Genomic DNA, 27,780 nt, shown 5'->3' on the forward strand with positions numbered 1-27,780 from the left:
GATACACCACATACATGGAATCCATTTTTAGAGTACTGCCAATTCACAGAATTAAATTTTGTACCTGTGCAATACCACAAGTTAATTGTGCAATGTCTGAAGTGATTGGCTTTAATTAACTTTAAATTTCTTTCTGTTTCTCTTCCTCCAGGAGGCATATATTGGACCTTTGGCCTCTTTATTACTAACGTTCTTACATATTCTTTCGTTGATCCCTTGGAAAACACAACCCTCACTATTTAACAGATATTTCTTTTGGGGCAACAAGGAGTAGAGATGAAAAAAAGCAGTCAAGGAAACAATATATCATCAATATACATATTGGCATTTACAATATTCCTATCGTTAGTTGAAGTATGTTATTAGAAGAAGCTTCTGTGTCACTATCTAACAGCATGGTGTTAGCATAGACTATCATTAAACCTTCCCTTGTTTATAAACTACATTGAAATACTGCTGCTTAACAAGGAGAGAAGCAGAGGTGGATGATTATCAGTGTTAAGACCTAACTAAAGAAGTATGCTGACTTCAAGTTTGCATCACATTTTTTGCATTACTCTGTCGTGTGTGAGGAAATGCTCTGATTGTAATGAGACCAAAGTAGAAATTAATGCAATCAAATCAGATGGTAACTGTTAGACCAGAGGCATACACAGATGGTTTCAGGGATGCTAATGGTGTGGCTAGCATCATGTGTGCATTAAAAATAGGCTTTAAAAATACTGTTAACATAGTGAAAAGTGGAGGTGGTGGGAGAATGATGAGTAATTCAAGGTACATGTGTCTGCTTCTTTTATTCTTTCTACAGTTTTACTACTCCCCGACTTCCTTACAAGGTAAATAGTGTTTCCACTCTTTCAGTCACAATGCTGAAAACCCCAATGCTTACATCAGTGAAATTAATGTCAGTACTCCTAGGAAGGGTAAATATTAACTTTTCCCGCCTTTCCCAGGAGTTATTAAAACTTCTTGTGCTATAAGCATAAATAAATTGCCGTGTAAAAATTTATTTTTATCAGGCATGTAACCCATGGACTACCAAGGTTTGTTTCATAAATATAGCTGGGGATTGACCTGGATTCAGGAGGTCTGGTGGCACTCAGGAGGTAGGAAGCTAATTTTTTATTTTCATTGCTGCTATATGACATGCTCCATCTAAGGTTATATATTGTGATACCAAAATGGACATGTATAAAACACAAAAAAATCAGATTATTCAGGATTTAATTGAGGTTTCAATCAGCCAAGGCAAGAAATTAGATTTAAATGATTAGAAAATGAGATTCGATAAGTAAATAGACATTTCAACCAATGCCAAAGTATTCATCCTTGTATATACAGAGAGCAAAAATTCATATATATATATATCCATAAAAGAAAACAAAAATATTTCTGAACTAATTTATAAATAGCTAAAATCCAAGCAGATAAAAAAAACCTGTACTTGTGTGATATGCAACATATCCAATTGCATATACAAGTGAGGAAAGAGAATTTTGCCTCTTGTTCTATGTTATGTTTCCTAAGAAAAAGTAAATTCTTAACTCCTTATAGGGGTATTTGTGTTCTAGATTCCTGAACTGAATTTTTGTACTGAAGAATTCAAGATGTAGGTAAGTAGACGCTTACGACAGTGAAAAGAATTATATGAAGTCCACCAAAATAGGCTTGGAGTATGTAGATCAGAACTACCAGAAGGAAAAAAAAAAACCCTGGCCCCTATTACTACATAATCAAAAATCTTCAGAGCAGTGTATTTATTCTACTGAATAATTATCTGAATAAATACTATTATTAGTACTAATAGAATCAAACCAGGATGGTAACATTTTACCACACCAGATTTTCTTGTCCATCTCTTTGTTATTAGGATGCAAATGTTTGAACACTGCCACTGCTCTAGATACAATATGAACCCTTTTTTCCAAAAATAATTCTTTAATTTTTTTTATACATTTAAGAAAAGCAAAAAATAATTAGCATAAACCAGTTATTTATCTCTTTGATGATGTAAAAGGTGTTTGGCTGTATTGTTGAAAATGAATCCCTTGGGATGCTGTAATCTTCATAACTTCTCCGTTTAGAGTATCATCTTCAATTATAGTTATCAGTCCCTCAGCAATTATCGATGGGCTGAAAAAAAAAAAGTTTTTATTTCAGAATCATGGTGTAATAGAACATGTGGAAAACAGAAGTAAAGAAACTCAATGTAAATCTATGTACCTGAAAATGAAACAAACTGATATTTGAACAAATTAATTTTCAAGAAAAGCAGAGGTGGTATGAGTGCTTCAGGAGAGAAATCCAGTCTCGTCAATCAGGGCATACAACATAAAGCAGCAACTTTGCAAATCGTTTGTTTGCTGTAGTTGCTGCTAAATCCCAGTGGACATCCAGCTGCCACTGGGCTTCCTTTTTTTTTTTTTTTTTTTTTTCTTCTCTCTCATGGCAATGGACAGAAGGAATCCTTACACAATCCTCTGCAGCTCTTTGCTGTTGATTTATCCTGTTTCTGTAGCAGGACTGACATACCAATTAGCTTAAGGAGAATTTTGTCACATGCAGTTTACTGTGGTCAATAGGTACAATATATTTTACATATGAAAAAGTGAAACAACACAGTCATACAATTTCCTTTGTGGAGAAGTACCCAATCAGCTAATTGTTAGAGGCCAAGAAAGTGTTAAGAAAATATCACTTTATGCTTATCTTGTTCTCACACTCTTTCCTAGCTGTCTGCTTTTGGCCTTTGTTGGCCATACCGTGATGGGCTAGGTAAATGATCTGATCCATCATTGGTGCTACTGGTCTCTTGTGAGCTTAGACCAGTTTTGTTAGTTCTTGGTCTGATTTTTACCTTGGTTCGCTTGCAAATTTTGTGGAAGTTCAGTACAAATTATATACCCTGTATTTCACAATAACCCTGATCAAACAAATTTATGGAAGAATGCCAAGGGCTATTAAAAACTACACCCCATCACCTTTAACTTGGGAATTTGATTTTCACTTTGGGAAATAGGAATGCATAAAGGGAAATATTGCTATATAGGTGATAGTCTTAAAATAGCCTTAGATATCTGCCATTTGTTCCTTGTATGCAGGATGACATATTTGATAGGCTTTTATCTGAGGCAGCATTTCCCTTTTATTGTAACTCTTCTGAAAGTGCTGTTGTTCGTGCTTGTTCTTCACTAACAGATGGCGAAAACCCTCTGTATCTGACTTGACTTACTCCATCACGCCGTAGAACTGCATCATATGTTTGATCTCATCCTTATATGAATAATATTGACCCATATTCTCTTCTTTATCTATTGACTGAAGAATTGGTGTGTTCACAAATCCTGGACAAATTGTGTTGAGTCTCACACCGTAGTTTTCCATATTAGCAGCTAACTAGAAAAGAGAAAAAGTTAGGCATTTGTCATCAGCATTATAGAAGTGTATTGTGTAAGTAATTTTTCAAAGAATGAGATTTGCCACTGAGTACTCTTAAACCTTACCTAGCAAGCAAATTTTATTACTACTGATCGTTTTGTTTCAACAACTAGGTTTGAAGCACATTTTCTCTAGTAATTGTACTAGACTACTAGAAAAGAAACATTGCAGGGAGAACAATTCTACAAGAAATCAACGCTCTTCTTTCCATGCAGCTGTTTTTTCCCCAAATTTTTCTTATTAGTGCTATTGGCCTGTACATTAACAGTATTTGAGGGTGATGATGCAACTTTCATAAGCAAAACCAAATGAAAAAATATCTCCCAAATATATGCTTCCAATTTTATACGAACTTTCTTATTAAAAGAAAACTATGTGAAATCAAATGGAGATTTAACTTGAGGATTGTATTTAGCTCCCTCACGTCAACAGAAACACGATTTGATCTCTACCCCTAGAACTGTAATGCTACTCCATTCCAGCTGCTCTATTGTCCCTGCCAAGGTATGAGTCTGCCACTGAGCATCTTCACAGGAAAGCCCCTGTGAACTCCAGGAAACAGTCAGGAGTTTTTTCAGGAAGCAGTTCAGGAGCATGATGAAAACGGGCAGCACAAATTGTGCTGGGAATGGTAGGACTCTTCACTTGTGGTGCTACTGATGCATGTGTGCAGCAAAGGAGTCTGATGAGCATCCAGGCGTATGTTGAAGGCTGGATGAACTTAGCGATAGCACAGAACTTAGAAACTACAGGGGATACATCCAAGAATAACCATAACTGTTCAACAATGAGTTCTATTTATTTTAACATTTAGCAGGAATCCTTTCTGGTATTATTTAAATCACGTGTCATCTTCATGATATGGTAGCCTGCTCTTTTGGTCTGGAGGAGAAAAGAAATGGCAGTCCTAGATGTTTTGTATCATACCGGCCCAATGTTAGGCTGTACTGCCTTTTCTGGTACACAGAGTGATTCGTTGTGTTTATTATTCTTTTTCTCCTTGGTATTCTCATGTTCCATAGAGACAGCATTTCTTCCCATTTTCTAACAGACCCTTTATTTTTGAACTTACATGATGATGGTTATGTTATCATGAGAAAAAGAAAATGGAAAAGCAGGTGTCAGGTTTATGCTGTGGCTAATATTATATGCAACACTTATCTATACTAATCTGTTTAGGTTAATCTAAAAGAGAAGTTATTTGAGTGGGGGTTGGGGGCATAAAATATGGATAAACTATCCACATTATCATTTCTCGTGCTTTATTCTGGAAATTAGATTGGAAATCTTATATGAGTAGTCTATCTTTAAGCTTAGCCTATGAAAGTAATAATATTTGCTCCCTCCAAGTTATTTTATCATACTGCTTGTTCAATTTAACTAGAAAGTTACGTAGTCAGGGGCTAAGACTTATTATGTGGTCATATGACGTCTAACATGTCCCATCCTCAATGTGTCATTTTATATTTTCAGCATATTAAGACTTGGTGAGAACAAATAATGGTAAACATTTTTGTGCTCATCACTTTTTGTACACTTTAGTGCCTGTTTATGATAAAAGTCATCAACCTGAGTTATGAATAAGGAAGCCAAAATGTTAGATGACTGGGATAAAGTTATGAAAAATATTTTTAATGCTTGGATAAAACTTTTGGGCTCCTCTGACTGTCCTTAAATTACTTTGCAACATCATTCTTCCATGCTCCCAAAACCTTACAGCAGTCATAAACACACACATGCCTTACTTATTCCATCTTTGGATTCCCTTTAATTTCCACTGCTTCAGACACTTTGTTTTCTTTAAGAAAATTAGTTCCAGTTGTGTGATAAGAGAGAGGGAACATGAGAAACTTAGGATGTTCCCAAGTTGCTGCTGAAACTATTTTCAAAAACACATACTTACTGCTATTGATCGTGTGAATCCAATTACACCATGCTTTGTAGCACAGTACACAGGTTGGAATGCAGCAGGCATGAGTCCTTTAAAATAAAAAGGTAGCTGAATAAGGATGTTGGGTACTCCTATTTATGATTACTTTAAACACACATATAAGTCTGTAATGTAAAAAGTGATCGATTTATAGAGCTGTAACAGTATAGATTAGTAAAAATTTTCAAATTGTATTTTGTAATCTGAGATAGGCTGGGAAAAAAAATTGAGATGGATAAAAACATGAGGAGGCAAAAGAAGAGTAATAAAAAGTGTAACTTTGAAGAGGAAAGGTTGTATCTGTGTAGTATGACTTAAAATGAAGGACAGGATCTGGAAGAAAACACTCAAGGATGAGACTTTTGAGCCTTCTATGAATCTGTAAAGTAGTTAAAGTATATAAACTATGTAAAGTATTTTAGATAAACTCTGATTGCTGACACTCCAGCTGTTGGTATGTAAACCAGCCACCTGCAATCATTTACAGTGGTTTTAGGGAGGAAGTGTGGGCAAAAGTAAGGGAAATAGTAAAATCCATTTTGACTACTGTAACTGATTTATTATCTTTGTAATATATCAAAACATAATGTCTACTTAAATCCCTTGCTTATGTTGCTTCTGTGGAATAGTGACAAAACAGCCTCAGATAAAACTTTTCCCATAGCCCTAATGCAAAAGGTAGGAACGAGCGTGCTGCGCAGCTGAGTGAAGCACAGTGAGCCAATACATCTGCCCGCGCAATGTTCTTCCTGCCTGTTTGTTTGACAACGTATGTAACAAATGTATGCATACTCTTCTGTATAGTGCATTTTGCTCAAAGAAGCAAAGTAATTCAGACTTGATCCACCATCTGAGGCATTGTAAAATTTATTTTAGAATATTACTCTGATAATATTTCATAGGTGATAGGTTTTTTAAAGAGATTTAAGTGAATTAAGGCAGCCATTTTGCAATAAGTAAATGGAAAAAGCACTAAAAAGTGAATGTAAGATCTCAGTGCAGAGAGAGTGTAGAGATAAGTGAGTAAACACTGGGAGTGGAACGGTAAGAAGATCTCAGGTAATGAGCAGAAAGAAATGAAAGCAGAGATGTGGATAGGAAAGCTTTTTGAAGTGTTTTCTAGACTGAATTAGATTGGCTGAAAAGGATTGAATGATATGGTACCTCCTACAGTGGGTTCTGGAATGAAAAGCCAGGATGAAGATTTTTAGAAGGGAACAGGAAAAAGAACAATCCTGGGTAATATCATTGCCATCTTCTGTAAGGAAATTGAGAAGCAAAATAAAAAATGACTGCTGAACCTTTATGGTGGGAGAAGGAGAGCATAAAATCATCATTTATAGTACAGAAAGAATAGAACAGGTTTTGGAGGAAAATTAAGAACTCAGTTCTAATAAGGCTGAGTTTGATGTCAACAAGCTGGCCAAGGAGACATGAGGGACCATGAGTGTATATACATTTCTGCCCATTATGCCAACAATTTCCACTACACAATGACAGCTGAACTGGACCACAATAGGTGCTGTAGTCCACCTGAAAGGTAGGGTTTTGTGAATAGCAAACCACAGCTTGTCCTGAAGTTAGAGGATAAAATTTGCCAATGTTCCTGAATGTGGTATTGTAAAACTGGATACTGATTTTGGTGTGTTGATGTTTGATTCTAATGGAAGTCATCCCAATTAATATCTCAAGTATGTTTTTCATTCTTCATATTTCATCTCTTTAAGTGATATAATCAAGAAGGGGTGTGACATCTCAGTGGAGATAGCTTTAAGTAGGGATTTGCCAGAAAAAATTATGTATGCCAGAGACTTGCATGGGCTCTTTGCTCTGGAATGCATTTTGTCTGAAGGAAAACACTTTCTATGATGGTCCAAAGCTCTAATTACAATCCTGACAGCTTCAAGGTTTTATCTTGGTATACAAGCTACATTGGTGATCCAGTGGAAGCAACACTGTTATTAGCACTGTCCAGTGGTGGGAAATTAGGAACTTAACCTAGTGGTGGTTCTCTTAAATTTGTATTTATCTTAGCTTGGATTAATGTGTTATGCTTCTGATTGTGAAGCTCACTATGAAAAATGGCTTTTATGTTGTCTCCTGTGGGTTATGGTCACAATGAAGGGTTAATATTCCTGTTTGGTGACTTTTGATGATCATCACCATTCTTCAAATAATTGGAAACATTGGAATATTAGCATGTTAGAAGTGATCCTTTTTTTAAAAAAAAAACAAACTCCTGAGTAGTTTTACATGTTTTAAAGAGAAAAAAACGTTCCAATGAGGCTGCAGCTAACAGACATACAAAAGATGAAATCTACTAGGAAATACAGAGGAGTAATTTAAAGGTCTTTTTTCTTTTCTTTTCTTTTTTTTTTTTTTTTTTTAAACACAATAAGACAAATGACTTGTTACTTGAGAGGGAAGAGAAACAAAGTCAAGAAATAAACGAAGGAAGGGCACAGCTCACAATGATAAAGTGGAATAAGATGCAAAGACTTAAATGTCAAAAGACAGGAGGAATAACTAGGCAGGAAGGGGGGAACAATTTTTTTTTTTTTTTAATCGAAGTATTAAACCCAGTTATTTTCTAACTGAAATTATTATTTTTGCTAAAGTGGAGAACCAGTAAGAAAGCAATTGCCTCACTTTCAGCCAAAGCAGTGACAATGAAAACAACTCCTAGCATCACTCACCAAAACTATGACAGTCCTGTCTCATTTTTGTTCCTGAGTTCAGTACTTGGAACTATGGTGTCGGATTTCCAGCTCTGAGCCACTTCCCTGCCCTGGGAAGAGCTGAACCTCGATCTGCTAACAGTGTGCCCTAGGGACACTGCTAGCAAGTGTCTTGGGATGAAACAATGTGTGACATTGAGCTTGCTCTGCTTGAGCATTTATTCAACCAGTGAGCAAAGATGAATTCATAGCATATTAGGGCATTCATTTGTTAGAAAAATCTGGATTCTGTTTGCTGCTACCATGAATATTTAATTGTCTTATGCAAAATGGAATGGAAGTGACAGACTGGAGAACATTGTGCACAAAATAACAGGGGGAGGAAGGGGAGGATGTTCTAATGGATGGTGATGGGGCAGTGTATTGCTGGAAAGTGGTACCTGTGGTTTTATGTTTCTCTTAGCAAAGGGAGGCAACTATGCCTAGATGTTCCTCTCTCTGAATGTTGCTGCATCACTGAATTGTTACAAGGGAGAAGATGGGGAACTTCCTTCTCCCCTCAAACAATGTTCACTGAGAATTAGGTTTTGAATGCAAATGTTTTCATGATGACTGAAGGTGCTCTTTGGTTTACCAAAACCAATTTAAGCAGACAAGTAGTAATCCTGTGTGCCAGTGTTAATTATTCTTTTTTTATTTTTCTCAGTTCCTGGCAGGCTGAAAGAGACAGGTCTTGCCCTTGGTTATACTCAAGTCCCATTGTTGTTACAGTGTCAAGACCACTCTACCATTTGAAACATAGTGTCAGGCTTCTCACTACAATGGGTTATTTGTCATGGTCAATAGCTTCAGTATCCACATCTTGAGAAATTAGTATTGGAGGTAGAGGGTAGTTTAAATAAGCTTGAATTGTATCAGTAAGCATTGCTGAAACCAGTATTTCCCTTCAGTCCCCTGAAGAGCTTTGATGAATATAGAATTAAGTAATTTTTCCCCAGGTGTGCTTTACCACTGAACATGTTGCCCTCAGAGATTTGAACGAGTCTCTTTCTCTGAACAAGATTTACTAGCTTTTAGATGACCTTTCTGCCCACTGTTTGTTCCATGGGTGCACTGTTAGGCGGCTAGAGGCAAATATAATTTCTGTTTGATGATATCTTTAAGTTTCATTAATTGTTATAAGCGTGTACTTCATGTTTGGATGAGCGTGGCACAGAATAAAGAACCACAGTCCGGTTTCTACCAGAGCTGTTGATCTCACAGAAGCTTTGGGTTCATCAGAAAGCACTGCTGCTACGCTGTGATTATGCAGTGATCAAGCTCTATTCCCAGTTATGCTGTAGACAAATATATTCACTGTTAAAACATTTAAATATTCCATTAAAATATTCACATTTTTTCTAATGTGATAATCACGGTATTGTGTGGCATTCTAAAATTCTAAAATTTTCCTTGTTTATGGAACAGATACGTGGAAACATTGAAAGGTAAGTTTTGGCAAGCGGATGGAATGTATTTAAAAGCGAACCAAAAGTGTACTTCTCTATGCTGGAAAATATTGCCAAAGTAATTTGTTTTCCTTTCTGTATTAGGTTTGTTTTATAAAATATACTTATCAATGCCTATTGCAAAACACAGAATGCTTATAAATAAATAACATTGCAAGATTTAGCTGTATTTACTGAAATGAAATGTCTTTCCAAACCACATTACAGAAATCTCCTTTGTCGCCCTTAGGCAAGTCTGGATAAAGCGTATGGAATGTGCTTACAACGTTCTTTTGAAGGCCAAAGCTTCTTTTGAAGAAGCTGATATGTAACTAGGGAAAGGAGCTAGGGGCATGGTGGTCCTACAGAGTGATGAGAGAATTTATTAAAGGGGTTATATAATACCCTGTTCTTAAGAACAGGGAGAATTACACAGTCACATTTGTTATGTCCGTTATACTGACGTGATCTGTGTCAAAACAAGGAAAACACAGAAATCCTAGAAAAAAATCTAAGCTGTGTCATTTCTAGGAAAGTTTTTAACAGTGAACCGAAGTCCCAAGGGAAGTTTCTAAATTTTCTAACCTCATCCTTATGGATTCTGCTCAGCATCCTCCTTTTTACAAAGGAGAGGGACCAGAAGCATTTCCATGACGCAGAACTGAAAGCACCAGTTGTACAGCCTGTCACACCTTTGTTCCACTCTATCAAAAAAAGAGTCTTGCCATTACTCAATGATGTTAACCATATGCTCAGCTTTGTTCTTGTAATATATATAGGATCAGGTCCTAAAGAAATCTGTTTGCTGTGAAGGGTTACTTTAAGTATTTCTTTTGGCTAAAGGTTTCTTTCTATATGATGACAAACTGGCTGCTTGTAGAGCCCCAGTGCTTGAAGTTGAATGCAATCAAACTGTCAATATGGCTATTTGGAAAGGTATCCAGATACACTACACATTGAACAACCTCTCAAAAAAATCTAGCATGATCTTATGCTAAACATTTTACCATTTTTTAAGTTCTTTATGAATAACTAATTTTTTTATCTGCCAGAATCCAGACAGATACAAATTCAATTTTACAGAATACCTTCTTGAAAGTATGAAAGCTATCAAAACAAAAGTGCATACATACATGACTTCCCCCTTTATTTACTAAAAGTGTACAGGTACCAGGCACCAAAAGGTAAGAGAGAATGCTAAATTTAATCATGTAAATGATGTCATGAGTTAAATTTATTTCTGTATGCTTTTTCTGTGCTTGTAGCTGTTCTGTTAAAATTAAAATTAACATGCATAGCTTCCTACAGAAGAAATTTTAGAACATTTTATTTTTTGATTTTAAAATGAACTTTATTACAATGCAGAAACCTGCAGTCATTGGCATTATGTTTTATGGGACGAAGTTGGCAGTAAACCACATTTCCCATTATCTCAGTTGTTCAGCAGCATTACATCCTTTTGATATGAATGCACAAATCCCATAAAATTAAGAATGTTTTACAGCTTTAAATGGGTTGGGATTTTGGTGCTTGCTGCATGTGCTTACATACTTCTCTCCCTTTCTTACTTAGTCCTGTCTTGTGGGGACACTAAAGAAAGGAAGATTCAATATGGGAAAGACAGGGTGGACGCTCTGGCTTTTATCCAGCTGATTGAACACTTTAAGCTTCTACTTCATACGAATCATTGAGGTAGTTCCATAGGTGTTTGGAAATACAAAACAGTAAGGCTTGATTCTGTCCCTAGTTCAAATCATTGGCAAAAGTCCCATGGTGAACTGGAAGCTAATTAACGTGTAAAGCAAATAGTATTAAATATTACATAAGCACTAAATATAACTCTTGCTACTCAGCAAGACACAAGAATATTTGCAATCTGGAGAGTGTATCTGATAAAATATTGTGGAGAACTTGGACGAGGGGATCAAAACCACTCAAAAGTTTAATGATCAACAGAAGCTATCTGAGAAAAGAAAACACTCAAATGGAATTTTAAGCAAGCCAATGGCAGTTTGTCTTTTATATATGGAATAAACTGCAGGACTTAGACCTTCAGACTGGAAAGGATAATTAGAGTCACAAAGCACAAATAGTAGTAAATAAATAAACAATAAAAATTAGTGTATGTCAGTTTTTATAATGTGTTGTTCCTTATGACCTTGGAAACTAGTACTAAATACAAGCCCTGTAAAAACAAACAAAGCAAAGAACACTTTTGTTTTGACCCGTGATCATTATGGCACAATATTAATGTTAAAAAGTAAGTAAATATATGCAAATTTTAATCAAATAATTAAAATGGCACTTACAAGCTCTTAACAAACCAAGAAGAGCCAAGCTGTTAGGTCTTAAAATCAAAATTTTGTGTTCCTTTGGGACTAGTTAGAAAAGGAATCAAACTACTTGCTACCTCTGCCCGCCTTTAAGGCACTGCATGGGCATCAGCACTTCTGTGAAAATGTTTAATCTTTTACTTGTGTTGATGAACTCTCGTACTGCAATAGCAGTTTCCTCTGGGTTAATTTGGTCCCCATACAATGTCTATTTGAGCCAACGGAGCTAAACTTACTGGTGGCAGTAGGCAATGTGTTAGGCAGTATTGCAAGTGCTGACTTAAAGGAACATGGAGACTTTTAATAAAGAACCCCTCACCCATATGAGATAGGTGCATGTATTAAGTCAGACCCTCAAGATCCACATGCGTTATGTTAACGGGGTGAGCTGGACTTCTCAGCACAAAAGCAAAGGTTTAGAAGAGAATTTAATAATACTCAGAACATGCATACCTATCCACGGTCAGGAGCTACGGCCGCTGCTGTCTTACTGGCTTTTCATTGTTAAAACACATAGGAGTACACTGGAGTAAAATTGCTATCATTTGGTATTCTGCATGGATACCAAAGAAAGCACTGACAATCCAAGTGTAAGCTAGCCTATGTATTCTTTTTCCCAGACAGTATGACAGTAGCAAGAGAGAACAAACTCTTCGAACAAGCATGAGGGAATGCAATTATTTCCCCACACAATTTTTGAGGAAGGGTGCCAGGTGACATCGTTCTCCATTTACCATTTCCTCTGCAGTTGTGCTTTTTTGCTGTGAGCCCAGCTACTGCAACATTTAGCGTACCTACAGGAAAGGGTACAGAATTTTGCCTCACAACTGAGCAGCAATAGCCCTGACTGACTTAGAAGCTGTATAATTCTATTTTTATGCCAAGAAATTGAAATACAGTTATAGCATAGATAAGTAGTGAGCAAAGAATGTGCTTGCTTAAGCTCAGTGAAATATGAGTGTTAATTTTATGGCTTCTCAAGTAGAGGTAGATCACATCTGAGGGGGCTTGGAACATAGAATTGGTGTGTGACAATCTTTTTTAATAAAATAGATATAGATGCAGTCTGATCTTAAATATTCCTACAGCTGTGCTACTATGGAGTTGAATGAAGGACCTGTTACTGTTTCGTCACTCTCTGTGAAAAAGATATCTGATTTTCCATATTCGACACCCAGTAAATACTTTATAATATAAAAAATAATTAAATTTACAGTAACTCAGAAGTCAGATTACGTCTATATATGTTACACTTTGTTTTTTACACACAGTGTGGTGTACATTATCTTTTAATTCAGCAGTGATATTGAAGTGTTGAATAAGCATGATGAATTCAGGCTAGTTAGGTTTTCCTCAATCTATGACAGTATTGAAACCTGAAATAAACTGTTTACATTATACTTAATATTATTAAATGAGACTTACATATTAAGAAAATTACTGAATTTTTCATAGAACTGGGTTTATAAAAGCAATTGAAAGTTGAGGTCCTTTGATATTACTTCTGTTGCTATGATGAAAACCAGATCAAAATTGGAATAAACAGAGAAGAGCCATAAGAAAGAAGAAAAAGTATGATGGATCAGTAAGATTTATTTATTTCAGAAACAAACCAGTGAGTAGAAAGTGTTTATACAGAAAATATTCTGACCTGCTAAGGATGAGATATTAATGATTACTCCTCCATTGCCTCCATTTCCTTTTCTCATGTATTCTAGGCCGAGGTATGTTCCTCTAATCACAGATGTCTGATATGGGGGGGGAAAGGGATAATTATATTCAAAATATCAATATTAAAATTTATCAATATTTGAGCTTCTAAAAACTGAAACTTGCTTTAATTGTGGTGCCTAGAACCTGCATTGCTTTACCAGTGATCTTATTTATACTTTGAAGATTATAAACACAGAATACATTCCACAGTAATGCAACTCTAACTTCAGAAGCACAATTACAGTGGACAGAAACAATAGCAGCTTAATTATTTTTCTTACTAAGAATCAATAGTCGTACTAAAAAGTTACAATGTGAAATAAAAGCTGTAAAGAAAATGAAATAAAGAATAACTAAATAATTTACAGATGAAACACATACTTTATCTAAGGATAAAATTGGTGGATAAACTGATCCACATCCCAGCATTTTTGTTTAGATGCACTGCTCGGCATTATAGAAGTCTACACTTAATCTGAAGATAACACACTTCTAACTCTGTTTGGCTCAAGGCATGATAAATTTACGCTTTTTAGGATTAAGTTATGTGATATATTTCTGGACCCAGGATATTAAAAATTTGTATTCTTTTCTGAGTGAAGTTACTGGAGTTTTACCATTCCTTTCAAATGAAAGTTAGCCCAAACAGACAAATACAGATAAGGTAAAAAAGCATTCTAAGAGATGTACAATGTTGTTAGGATAATATTAGCTGCAACATGATTTTTAAAAGTATTGTTTTAGGTTTTTTTTTTTAAAGAAAACTTTGAGGAAGAAATTTACTGAGAACTGTGTAACCATGATTCCTTAAAATATATGTTTGAACCCTACTGCATTCAGAAATTCTGCTGGGATTCCTCTCACCAACCCTTAGACATTTAAACTGAGATGCCTAAAGATACACCAAGCCTGGGGTTCTCAGCCTCCTGAACGAATTGAGAGAGTCTCTCCCAGAGAGTAAGTCAGTCCCTTTCCCTGAGATTTTAACAAGTTATACTAGAAAGGCAGCAGATGATGCTGCTTGTGGAAGATACTAGCCTCAGTGAAATGTTGTAATGTTACTGCATTAGTGGTGAATGTCATAATTATTTACAGATCTATTTATTTATTTTTAGATCTCCCTGCAATCAGTTCACATTTGGTTTACAATTTTTACTTAAAATGAACAAATGCATTAAGTCACTTTTTATTCTTAAGGAAATATTATTTCCACTTTTAAACGAGATTTCCATTTATAATTTATTACTCGTTAGTGCTATTTATTTGTCCCAAATAAATGAAGATGTTCAAAAGATGAAGTGGCCCTAAAAGTATTTCCACATCTGTGCATAATTATTTTTTTTTATTTTTGACCAGGGAACTCTACAGAACTGTAAACCGTGGAGACAAAAATTTCCTAAAGGAATAAAAAAGCACAGTGAAAAATCTGTATATGCCTAAAACCTAATGGCTAGTGGCTAGTTGTATTGGAAAAAAAAAAGATATTTTAAAATCAGAATGTTAAATATTTGTGTACTATTATTTAAAATCTCAAAGTAAAATTGGAAATAATTTTAAGATGGGTATTACATTTTATTTTTGTAGCTTATATTTTTAGACATACATGTTAAAACACATAAAGTAAATCTTCTAATTCAATTTCAGTTGTCCTTCATGTTTGTTGGTTTTTTGGTTTTAATAGGAGTCAGATTTGGAAGACTGGATGTCCTGCTTTATTAATGTCGCTTGTTCATTTTCCAAGTAACATCAAATTAAGCTGCCCATTGCCAGAGATAAAACAACTTGAGACCTCGTTGCCAAGTTTGCTTTGGAATTTTGATAATGAATCAGCTTTTTTAATTTTCTATAGTTGCAGCATTTTATATGATATTTTCACTATTAATATATTTTCAGTATAGCTATTTCCTGGAATAGTGTAAAAAATCACAAAATATGAATAATTCAAAATTCTCAAACAATATTTTTTTTTTTTTACTTAAAAAAATCCCCAACAACTCCCATAAAAAGCTTTTTTTGTTTCTCTCCTGGAAAGTTTTGTTTCAGGCAACATGGTTTTTAATAATGTTTTGATTAATATCCAAAAGAAAGTTACTCATGAAATGTTTTAAAAGAAACTTTCCAAAGAACTGTCTTCAATGGCTTGACAAATGCCATGCTAAATCTGATTTCTCTTGCATGTCCTGGAAAGTAGCAGAGCCCTTATACATGCAGTCTAGTGCTGGTTAATGTTGATTGTCACATGTAAGTTTAAAGAATGTATTGAAAAACAAGATCATTAATGCCGGGGACTGTTGCTGTGAGGCAGACTTATTCTGAACATAAACTCATTGGCAGCCCAACTGAAATTAGACTTGGACTTAAGGTGGGTGGCGGTTTTTAACATGTACACATGATAGGCTGTACACAAGACATTTTAGAAAGGCAGGGGTTAATGATGTCTATGGAGAGCAGGTGCAGGTCCTATCACACCCTGGAGCAGTGGTTCAGCCTGCTGAACAGAAAAAGAGAATTCCGCTTAAGGTGATTAGAGGGAATAAATCAGCTAGAGAAGGAAGTAGCTTGGGGCTCCTTGAAGATTTTTCTATTCCTCCAGCCTTCTAATTCAAAGAGATAATAGAGCTAGATGAGTCCCTGGCCAAACCACAATTATAAGACAAGAAAAAAAGTGGGTAGCTTGACTCTTATATCAAAATCTCTGTACTGTTCTTTTTTCTCTCTAAATCCATTAACTTAGCATTTTTTCAGGTGTCTGGGGAAGCCTTCTTTCTCCTTTACATAGGTATTGTGAGAGGTTGTCTTCAGAACAAATGCAGACTTTCATTTGGATATTGCCCTTACACCTGCTGTTACCCTTGAAAAAACCTTATCTTGTGGCTGATCTGCAGTGACGTGGCTGTTTCTGATGTTTGGGCTGATAACATGAAGAATTATTCTGGAGATAAACTCTGAACCAAATATACAGTGTGGGAAGAGCCCAGCTGTCTGCACACTCAGCAGATAGCAATTCAGATGAAAAGCGTGCTGTGAGAGATCTCCCACTGTCTTGCCAGAATTCCCCTCTCCAGGAGAGAGAGTCCTCTCCATAGTTATCCAGGGAAGAACAGCTGTGGCTGAATTCACTGTAGTACAGAAGTCATACAATGTGTGCTTAGAAGCCTTAGTGATGCCTTCTGGTCGAGCCTGTTGATCCACCTGAGATGATAAAGTGTGGCTGTCATATCTGGGTGCCAAACCCTCAGATGGGAAAGAGGTGTACCAAAGAACAATAGTCTTTAGACTATTGTTTTCCAAAGAACAATAGCGTATTAGTTTTCAGTTTTGTTAAGAAATCCATCTTTGCAAGTGCCTAAATTGCAGCCTCAGACATCTTTTCATACGAAATGTGACTTTGGATTCTTATTGATTGACATCAGAATACTGAGTCTGAATTCTAGAAGAAAGGTTGTCAGCTGTTACTTCACTATACCATGAAACAGACAATAGGAAGTAAGACAGGCAAAGAATGGTGTGTTCTGTGCAGCCCAGTTTCCTCATTTTGGGATATGATGACAAATGTCTGTAATTTGTCTTTCAATAAATGGAAAGAAACTAAAGGTGTCTTCAGATTGTGTAGTTCTCCATGTATACTTTTAAGAAGAATAATTTAATCCCATACTCATAGCCAACAATAATTCATAGTTTGTTGCAAACAGAAATTCTGGGAAAGTTAAATTTAAGATTACGTAATTAAAAAAAGTTGTCTGACTTGTTTTAAGATGAAAATATGCTGGGATACTTAACTTTGTACAAGGAAGCGTGTTGCATTTTAGACTTGAATTTTTTACAATTCCTTTGTTTAGAACTGCATTTAGCTGCATGGATGTTGTCCATAAACATGTCAAGAACAAAGAGTAGGAAAGTAGTCAAATTTGCAATTAAATGCAGGTAAAGGGAAAATTGGGACAGCTGATTCTCAACTAGGTTTCTTTGCTCCTGGCTACTGTAAACTAGTGTCATTAAAATCAGAAAATAATCTAAATGGTTGTCCTACTCACTGTTGAAAAACCTGTGATCTTAGTGATACTGCTGTTTGTTTTCTTAACAAAATACATTGTTTTACTATAGCACATAATGAATATGGATCATCAAGGTGCACTGCAAGTCTGAACGTGCTCCCAGGAGAGGCAATTTTACTATTCAATTGTCCGTAGAAAATTTAGGATTCTTTCTAATGAAGTTATAACAGTGAGTGTAGGAATATCTCCTAGTATCAGCTTCCATAAATGATTTACATTAGAGGAGATCAGACATTCTGAAGCACCAAGTAATAAATACAATAATAAATCCAAAACTTAGTATCTGACAGCATGGTAAACTTTGCAAAATAATGGTGCAAATATTCAAATCGTTTGCCATTGCTGTTGGAAGTATCATACCAGTAATCAGCAACTTATTTAACAAATGGTTAAATGGCAATTTAGGTATAAACATCAAAATCAGAAACAAACCTTAAAAAAATCTGCGACTCTTATCATTTCTATGTATCCCACAGCTGGATAGTTTTAATTGTATTGTTCTAAAAGAAATTACGTATTTAAAGTCTGATTCTAGTAAGACTCCAATTCTTCAATAGAGAACTAATTAATTTTTTCTGGTGTTAGGAACCAATGTTACCAAGTGTTGTACAATGTTCTTGTATTCCAACTGTAAGTCAATTTTCATACTCTGTGTTTCATTTTACCTTGATCTACAAAATAAAAGTGTGTTCTTTAGTGATGGTGCCCAGAATATTGTTAATCATCATCCTTTGCAAGTGACAATTGTTTTGAAAGTAATTTAGTACACAGTGCTTTTTTTCCTAGTGTTTCAAGGCAGGTTTTCCAACTGACATTGTTTCTTATACCTATTTAATATACCTTGCCACATCTTGTCTGATACTTCTGCTGTCTTGTTATGCATGCTAATATTTTATGCTGAGAAACTATAGCTGCATTCTTTCTGTGCTGAAGATGACTATAGTTATTAAGGTGATAAGGCAATATGAATTCCTTTGAGAGAACAAAATGGTAATCAGTTATCAGTCCTAATATTTTATGTAAGTTTCTGAGCTAATCCAGTTCAGTGCTAGGGATACCGAACAGAAAACAAATGAAAGAGCCATTGACTTGTGGTTTCATAAAGCAGGTTAGCACAAGGCTGGAATTTGACCCAAGATCATTTGACTTTCGTACTGTGATGTTGTAAATTGATGGCTATCTATAAGGAAACATTTCAAAGTACTTTATGAACTGCGTAAGACAAACTTGAAAAGTCTGAAACTAAGTGCTGTTAGTGATATCCATGGAAAAGTTTAGCATTTTGCTGTTAGACAGGAAGGTGGGACTGAGTTTGTCTTTAATGTAGGTTTTCTAGGAAGCAGACAGGTTATAGCAAGCATGCAAGTCCCTTGGCATTCCTATGTATAGGTTAGTTGCTACATGAAATGAAATTGCAGGCTCTTGAATTTCAATTTCTAGCTCAAACTGTGGAAAACAAGAAGCCTAGGGAGGGAGAACCAGAAAGGAGAAAGGAATGTGCAGTAGGATTTGATTATTTACTAGAAATCAGTAGCTTTTATACAACATGGGAACGAAACACTGTTTTAGTGTTTTACCATGTGGCTTTCTTTATAAACCCACCCCCCCACCCCCACCCCAATTCCTGAAGGACAGAGGAATAGTATTACATTTTGACTAGCTGGGCTTAAGTAGTTAGTTGAAAGACATTTGTTTTTCATTGTACTTCAATATTGGTTACTGTAAACTTACATTAAAACTGTAAGCTAAGAAGTTCATTGACTTACAGTGCAATTGAGGTAAGTCTGTGTCCTTCCTAGTGTAATATGAACAACAAAAATAGTTATACTTACAAGCTGCTTTATGCACTTAGGGGATTGACTCCCATGCCACTGATTTCAAGGTAAGTGGTACTTCTCACTTTTTGATGGCCACATCTCTCCCTTGGCACTTAGTCCTCTTTCTGACATCAAATTATGCTGAAGAATAAGCAACTAGGCCACTGAACAACAGAATTGCCGTGTTTCTGGTTGTCTTAGAATGCAAGCTTGGTGAACTAGTTACCTGTGCCATTTTATCTTCTACAGTTAGCACTTTGTTTTGTTTTGTTTCTGTGTTGGTAGCATTATGAAATGATGCTTGCCTCTGTCTGTACTGTGGGACCTCATGGTAATTCCCAGCTGCTGAATCCAGCTATGTGTCCTGGTCACACTATTTAGGGTTGGAAGTTCAGTCCTTGTCATTTTTCTGGGTACACTAGGAAAGGAGAGCAAGGTGTATGACCCAAAGAAGGTTGCAGCAAACATCCAGGGGATCCCTTTTATGCCTTGCATGATGGAATAGCTTTGTGATGATCATGAAGTCTTTGTCCCCCAAATAAATAAAATTAGTCACTTCTGAAGTTTGCCTAGTTACCCTTCTGGTTTCTGCTCAGACATTAATTGGCCTTTTGAGGAATAGTTCCTTACTGATGAGCAAATGAATTGATTTTGCAAGGTTTGCTAGTTGCTGGAACCTTTTCTTCACCATAAGCTGTATTGAACAGAGCCACCCGTATATATACGGTGTTGCATTCTCTTCTCTGTAGTACCAATTTAAGTATTTTGCAGGGACAAACCCTGAGTTAGGTAGACTTGCTTTTAGAAAAGGACTTTCTTTTTAAATTCACAGAAACTTGTTACCTTTGTCATTTGTGGAATTAAATTATGCAAACCCTTGAAAAATGTAAAAACTTTGAATTGTTGGGCCCTACCACGTTTTGCCTGGCAATGAAGGATGAGATTGTCATGCACCTGAACAAATTTTATCTGTGTATTTGAATTCTACTTCTCTCTGGGCAACACCTAAATAATTGGATCCCATATGACTGGGGTTTTTCGGCATGCCCAAGTTGTGCCCTGCAATTTAAAGTTTTGCCAGAATAATGTGTTAATACATGCAAAATCAACACATAAACAGAAGATAATCGTGATTTTCCTGTCAGATTCTTTCACGAGTCTAATTTCATTTGGGGAATCCATTTAAATATATCTACAAAATAATTAAATTGTTGAGATAAGAAAACAATAGTCAAAAGTTATGTAATGTGTTTCTGTACTTTTGATTCAGGTAATATTTAAAATGTAAGCATATGTGATACCCATACTGCTGCATTTAACTGCTACCTATGTCAGTGTGCAGAAACCTCTGATACAAGCATAAGAGGAACCTGCAAATAATTTTTGGGATTGTCTTAGTATAAAACGTGCTAAGTGCATCTATAAACAGAAAAGATACTGTAATTACAGCAGCCACTATAATTACAGTGGTTCCAGAAAGCCTACATCATCAACACAAGATAAAATTAGGGAAGCTTCTTAGAACACCAAACTGTTTAACTAACACATATGTGTAAGGCTCATAAAGATGTGGGCACTTTTCTTTCTTTAGGGGCTTGAGAAAAAAGTTAGACTATAAAATTTTTGGATTCCTTATGAAGTTCTTATGATGTTGAATGCAAGGAACGCTGTTCTTGTCATGCTAGAGGACTGTAGGTAGGACTCTTCATAAGAATGTGTGTGTCATATGTCCTTGTGCTATTCTGTGCATGGAGGTCTGTGTGTCATGGACTGTTGAAACTGCGCTGGTAATATCCATTTAAAATGGAATTCCTGTATGGTCGCCAAGATCTTTTTTTATGTACTATAATAACAAGAGTGTATATTTGTATGGATATGAGTAGTTGAAGCTGCCATTGATCAAGTCAACCCTATCAGCTTTGGAGTTTTCAGGTGTGGAATGAATGGCATCGCTGGAATATTTCACTAAAGAAGTTAATAGAAATATATATGAAGTAATGAAAAGGTGGATGTTTAGCACAAAATATAGCAAAACGGTGAAAATCACTGCAACAGGAATATCTTTTTAGTAGTTGATACTCTTTCCCCTCCATTTTTATCAAGCTATCTTTTCTCACTCTCGGGAAACTGTAATGGATAAAAGTAGAAATTGTGTTTTCTTCCCTCTTACTCCTTTGAAATTAAGTCTCACTTTTTGAACCTGCTTCTTCATTTCTCTTCTTCATGCTTTCTCAAGCAGTACTATCAGGGAACTTCCTTACACTCCTTTAAAAACATTCCTGGAGACCAACCGGTTCTGTGAACTGTTTTAGCCATAAAGAACACACCCCATATGTGTTTGTTCTGATTTATCTTGCTCTGAACTGCTCTACTTTTGTACTTTGTACTTTAAACTGGGGAGGGAATATTTGTTGTATCAATATATGTGATATCACTAAGATGAAGACTGGCATGTAGAGGATTTTTGTCCGTTTTTCTAAAGTAGACAATATGCACATAATGTATATCAGAATGTGTGGCCATAGAAGTTATTCCTGTTCTTAAGGACAATACAAGGGATACTTCAAATATCCAGTGTTGGGGCAAAAGAGACATTTTAAAATCATGTATTTCATATATATTTTGCTCCTTTCTGTACAAGAAGCAAAAAATATTTTATGGAACCCATCAATATAATGTATTACATGCAGCAGCTGTTATTCTTCCATGGTTAAAAAGTAAAAAGTACAAAATGTTATATCTTGGTTTATGGAAATTACCATAACTAGATAGAAATGCCCTATGGAAATAAGCTAGTTAGTTGAATCAGGGTTAGACAGGGGAAGAATATTTAAATTAAAAGATAAATTAGGATATTTGGCTCTTTAGAGGGTCCTTGATTTAATCCACATGGCTTTACTTCTACTCTGCTTGACCATTTTAGATGTTCTTATGCCAGTCACCAGCATGTATTGATGAAATTTTTCAACATTTAGCTATTAAGCCATTAGGACATTTATGGTGAACTTACCTGTACAATAATGTATACACTATATAAACTTCCCTTTTTTAATTTTTAGGGGCAGTAGCTTGATAGTTAAGCATATAGATTTCTAAGACTTGAATTCCAGTTTTTCTGCTACTTGAGATGGTTCAAACCCACGTACAGTCTGCTTCAGCCTAGTGACTGGTGATAAGACAAAAAGAACAGAATCACAGAACCACAGAATTATTTAGGTTGGAAAAGACCTTTAAGATCATTGAATCCAACCGTACACCTGACACTGCCAAGTCCAGCACTAAACCATGACCCTAAGTGCCACATCTGCAGGTCTTTTAAACACCTCCAGGGATGGTGACTCAACCACTTCCCTGGGCAGCCTGTCCCAATCCTTGATGACACTTTTGGTGAAGAAATTTTTCCTAATATGTTACACCTGGGATTTCACTGAGTTTTATAGAAAAAGAATGTTGTCTGGTGTTAGCCTGAGTACCTGTACACAGGGCTGTACATCTTGGGTAGACAACTTAAAGGACCCATCACACACTTTTATTGGTTAGTACATGTGCAATTACATGGTTATTGTTTCAATAGCTGTGCTTGCCAATCAAATAATTAATGTTCTGTAATATGGCATGCTCCATACAAGCCAGGGGCTGCTAAGTGTATTCCAGCATCAAATACTGAAGTATGAACATGTGAAAGGAGATAATGCTTACCAAGTTAATTTGTATAGTGCTTTCCCAGTCCTTCTCATTGTTCACTCCAGCATTATTAACCACAATATCCAGCCTTCCAAAATGTTCAATTACTTTTTTGAAAGCACCTATAGTGAAATCCAAGGATGAAATTTCTTAGTATTTCTAGAAAGTAAGGTATAAAAATATAATGCATGCATACAAATTAATGCTTTGTTAGTCCACCAAAATTTCTTCACTGTTTTCTTAACCACTAATGAACAACATTCAATTAAATTATTTATCTAACTGCGCACCAATATTAAACATACTCAGGAAAACTGAAAGGTTTAAGATACCATAGTTGCCTTTTCATTCAGTTTTGTAAGACTTGGTAACAGGAGATAAAGAAAGTTCCTAACACCCATACATTTTGGCTTTATACAATCAGTTTGGCACACTGATTATATAAATTAAGCATTTATAGCTTGATTTGTAACAGTTTGATATAGTTAATGAACTCAAGATTTGGTGCCATCTATTTTAAATGAAAAACAAAAGCATCAGGTGTTCGTAAAAATTTTCTTGGTTGAGTCTGAATTTAACCTAAGAATGCAATTCTTAGTAATATAACTAATATGAATCTTTCAACTACAAATAGTTCATCATAATTCTTGTTTAAATATATCGATTTATGAATAAGTAGTTACACATCCTACTTGTCAGGTAACTTTAATAATGTGTTTCTCAAAATCAAATCTTCCTTCTGTTGGTGAAAACAGTGACCTGTCTTCCAAATAATTTCAAAATAAAGGACTGGGAAACTTCCACAGTGACATTGTATTCTCCCAGGTGACAGTGTTTGAACTAAGATAAAAAACATGTATGGAAAAACATGATGATGTATATCATAGTGATGAGCAAACTCATCTAGGCTGGCTCTGCTTTGACAGGATAATTGGATGAGATGACCTCCAGATGTTCATTCCAGACTAAGATTTTTTCCATGACTGCAGACATTGTCTGACATATATATATAACTTGTTTGTTTTTCCCTCTAAATGTTGTTCCTCATCACTAAATATTTATTATTATGTAAACCAAGACACTACCACTCCAATACTGATACAAAAAGATAGCATTTGGTGACTGATTAAAAACCTAGACTGTTTCAGGTATGCTGAAATTATGCTTGGCAGGCCTTAATGAAACCACTTAGTTAAAAGGTGATCCCAAGACCATCTTAATTCTCTGGTCTTTAGTCTTTGGCTATTAGGGTCAATCAGTAGCACAGTAGCTGCTTTGAGACACTTGTCTTTTTTGCAGCAGTTGCAGGGTTTACAAAGTTTTTCTCTTGCACCAGATGGTCGGTACTGTTGCAGCCTTTTCTTTGCCTGAATGCTGGAGGTCCATCACAGTCATCATCTTGTCATCAAAACAAGAGCTGGGCAGCTGTTTATTTGTCCATCTGCCTTTAATGTACAGATTTTTCTAACATTCTTATTCTGTACTAGACCATTTTAATATTACTAAAGCCTCTATTTTTGTCTGGCTGCCTTTTTGGCTTTTGTTATGTTTGTTACTAATGCATTCTCTGGTGTCTCATCTTAACTCCTCAATCAATTCCCATCTTTCCAGTCCTGTATCAGCAAGGGCAATTGGAAACCTCTGGCTTTATTAGGAGCAGAACTGGTTATCTAACTTAGTTTCAATGAATAAAATAAATACAAATCGGGTCCTCAATTAGTTCCCAAATTCTGGAAATTTTCAGCTTTCTCTAAATAGCATCTTTCATCAACCTCATTCTTAACAGAATCTTTTGCCTTCAAAAAATACCATGGATAATGGTACTTTTGCCAATTGATACTTATTAAAATCACACAGTCTTGACTAATTGTAGTTTTCTAGTTTACATATTGAGAAAAAAGCCAAATCTTTTTCAGCTGTTTGCATATCTATGTTAAAATAAGGAATGATTACCAAACTTGGAATATTTCTGGTAAAAGTTTACTTGTCTACAGTAGTCCCATCTATTACATATCCCCAAAAAGAAGGATTTCATTATAAGTTCTCAATAAAGTTACCAGCCACCCATTACTGTATCATCATTCATCACCCATCACTTGTTGTTCTCTTTTCAAAGGTAGAATAATTCTCTGTTTGCATTGCACACTAGTTAGTGCTTCTAGAATTATAAAAAATAAAAGCAGATGATCATGCAAAATATTAGATGAAGAAAAATTAAAAATTAAGAAGAGGATCGATTTTAAAGGAGAAGGAAGAAAAAAGTGGAAAGTAAGTACAAACAGCAGTTTTATATAAGCTTCTTAAATATTCACGGAAAGCAAAAGTAAATAAATATATAGTGATTTTTCAAAAGTGGGACAAGATAGAAGAGTTCTGTAGGGGTCTATATGAAAGAGCCACCAGAGAAAAAAGCACAGGCAAGACTTGAGAGTAGAGGAAGCAGCTGACTTCCTACCCATAAGCCTCATGTAACTACAGATACTAGTCTTAGTACTATGACTTGTTTCATACCAAAAGGGCTAAAGTTAAAATAAAAGGTACTTTATTCACACACACACATGACCTTTAACATAAAAAGCAAGTACAGAACTTGATGCATCCACCAAGAACTTTAATCACTAGGAGTGAAATTAATCTAAGTTTTTTAAGTGGTAGCTTGCAATTACAAGTGAAAAAATAGGAAAATAAAGCAGGAAAAAAACCCCACAAAACCAACCAACAAACAAACCCACTAAAAAATACCCTAGAAGCCCCAAAGAATTGTAAGACATAATTGCAAATTTACACTAAAAAACCCGCAGCAGGAATAATGCAGTATCAGATATGTGTATGAAGCAGCAGCTGGCTGTTCCTGCTCTCGCTCCTTGCGAGAGCCCATTCCGATCCTACTCTGTTTGCTTTTTTCCTACTAACTTGGTTCCAAAACCTCCCTCGCTGACCCGTCCCGCTCACTGTGGTTCCCAGCGCACACCCTGTTGGTCCTGCACTAGCCTGGCACTAAAGAGAGGAGGAATCAAGGGAGAGAAACACACTGGGGTAACACCCATGCTGCAGCCCATGCTATTCCTACCCCTAGGATGCTTTTTCTTCCTCCTAGGTTACTCCTCCCACCTGAAGGAAAAGTCAAGAATCAAAATCGTAATCAAATAATAATAATAAAAAATAATCAGCCTGACTGATATAAACTTTGTTTGCTGATGACAGCATATCTCAAATTTGAAGTCCAGCATCTATTTTACAAACAGACGGTATAAAGCTTTGTAATTAGATCATGCTAGCTTGGAGCAGTGAGCAATATTGCTGAATTCTGGACTAGCTGCAATATTTTGCGAAAGAGGAATGGACATGCTCAATCCCCGCTGTTGAGAAAGCAGCCAGTGAAGCATAGTGAATAAAAGCAGAACTAAAAACGTTCACATCTAGCTTGACACGAGTGAATCTGGGAAAAAGGCACTGACAAAACTGATGTCAAAATCTGAATCTGAGTCAGTACATATGAATGTATCATTTAATAATGAAACTTTGATGAAGTGATGTGCCTGTTATGAAATACTGTGGAGGGTACATCAACGTTATACAATACTCTTAAGAACTTACTAGGGAGCACAATTTGTTCGCTAAGTGAAGACACAAATGCAAATCACACAAGGGAAGCTCCTTGCCACTCCCTGTATCTGCAAAATGTATGTGAAATGTTATCATCCCATGTTTAACACCATGATAAAGCCATGTACCAGCTTTTGCCAGTTGTGCGTTCAGCTACAGCAGCACACGTTCACAGTAAGTGTGCTGTACGGAAAGAGCACTGCAACCCAGAGCAGAATTTATTACCCCTGTGATGAGGGAATGCAGCTTGGAGTCTGTACTGAAGCCTCATAAAAAGCTAGTCTCTGCTTTAAAGTTTATATATATATTACTCATAAAATAACAATTATCTTCTGCAGAGGCTTTCATGCAAAAATGTCACACACAGCACTCAATGGAAATGATTTCTTTGGCTTTTCTTTACGATGTGCCAAGTAACACGGTGAAACACACGCATGCTGATGGTAATATTTCACATCTGCAGGTTCTGAAACAAATCCTTTTTGAGTCACTGTCAGGAGCGATTGGGATTAGGCTGTCCTCCAGAAACCTGAATGGCACACTTACTGGTGCAGCAGCCCGGGCTCCTTCAGGTTGCTGCATGTTTCGCCGGAGCGCAGCGCTGACAGTTTCCTCCTTACCTCTCAGCTGCTCCTGGTCCGTAACGTCGCACGGGATGAACACCGTCCTCTGCGCTTCGAACTGCTCGTCCAGGGCCGCCTTGCTCTCCTGCCCGGCCTCGGCGTTGCGGTCCAGCAGGGCTACCTGAGCGGGAGCGAGGGAGGCTGGGCGGGGGGGGCCCGCCGAGCCGAGCCGAGCCGAGCCGAGCCCCGGGGCTGCCGGCCGGAGGGCAGCGGGCGGAGGCGGAGGGGAGGGGGCGCTCGCCGGGCCTTACCTTCGCGCCCTTACCCAGCAGCGCCTGGACGAACGCCCGGCCGATGCCCTGCGCCCCGCCGGTGACCAGAGCCACCTTGCCATTGACATGCATGGCTGCCGCGCTGCTGCCGCCGGCCCCGCGCCCGCCGAGCCGGAGCAACCTAGTGCGGTGTCACCTGCCCGA

General features: G+C 36.5%; 1 protein-coding gene across 2 annotated transcripts; it reads right to left on the minus strand.

The window, feature by feature from the left end:
- Positions 1 to 1,107: 1,107 nt before the first annotated feature.
- On the minus strand, positions 1,108 to 27,780 carry HPGD (15-hydroxyprostaglandin dehydrogenase). Of its 2 annotated transcripts, none has more exons than XM_056351928.1 (7): positions 27,616 to 27,780; positions 27,362 to 27,485; positions 23,151 to 23,257; positions 13,518 to 13,614; positions 5,342 to 5,418; positions 3,233 to 3,396; positions 1,108 to 2,133 (listed from the first exon to the last, which is right to left on the minus strand). In XM_056351928.1, exons 1-7 carry the CDS (start codon positions 27,706 to 27,708, stop codon positions 1,995 to 1,997), a joined length of 801 nt encoding a protein of 266 aa, XP_056207903.1. In that variant the 5' UTR covers positions 27,709 to 27,780; the 3' UTR covers positions 1,108 to 1,994. The 2 variants fall into 2 exon arrangements, with proteins under 2 accessions (XP_056207903.1, XP_056207913.1); XM_056351938.1 differs by having other exon boundaries at positions 27,630 to 27,760.

This window comes from Falco biarmicus, chromosome 1, assembly GCF_023638135.1.
Source record: "Falco biarmicus isolate bFalBia1 chromosome 1, bFalBia1.pri, whole genome shotgun sequence".
Classification (NCBI taxonomy): Eukaryota; Metazoa; Chordata; class Aves; order Falconiformes; family Falconidae; genus Falco; species Falco biarmicus.

What these genes read in the sequence shown, in the direction of transcription:
- HPGD (XM_056351928.1), bottom strand. Translation starts at nt 27,708, where the DNA reads ATGCATGTCAATGGCAAGGTGGCTCTGGTCACCGGCGGGGCGCAGGGC. An exon ending in TGCTGGGTAAGGGCGCGAAG is followed by an intron (nt 27,486 to 27,615) that starts GTAAGGCCCGGC and finishes GCTCCCGCTCAG; the next exon opens with GTAGCCCTGCTGGACCGCAA. An exon ending in CAGTTCTACGGCGTGATGGA is followed by an intron (nt 2,134 to 3,232) that starts GTAAGTCAAGTC and finishes TTTTTTTTTCAG; the next exon opens with CCCATCGATAATTGCTGAGG.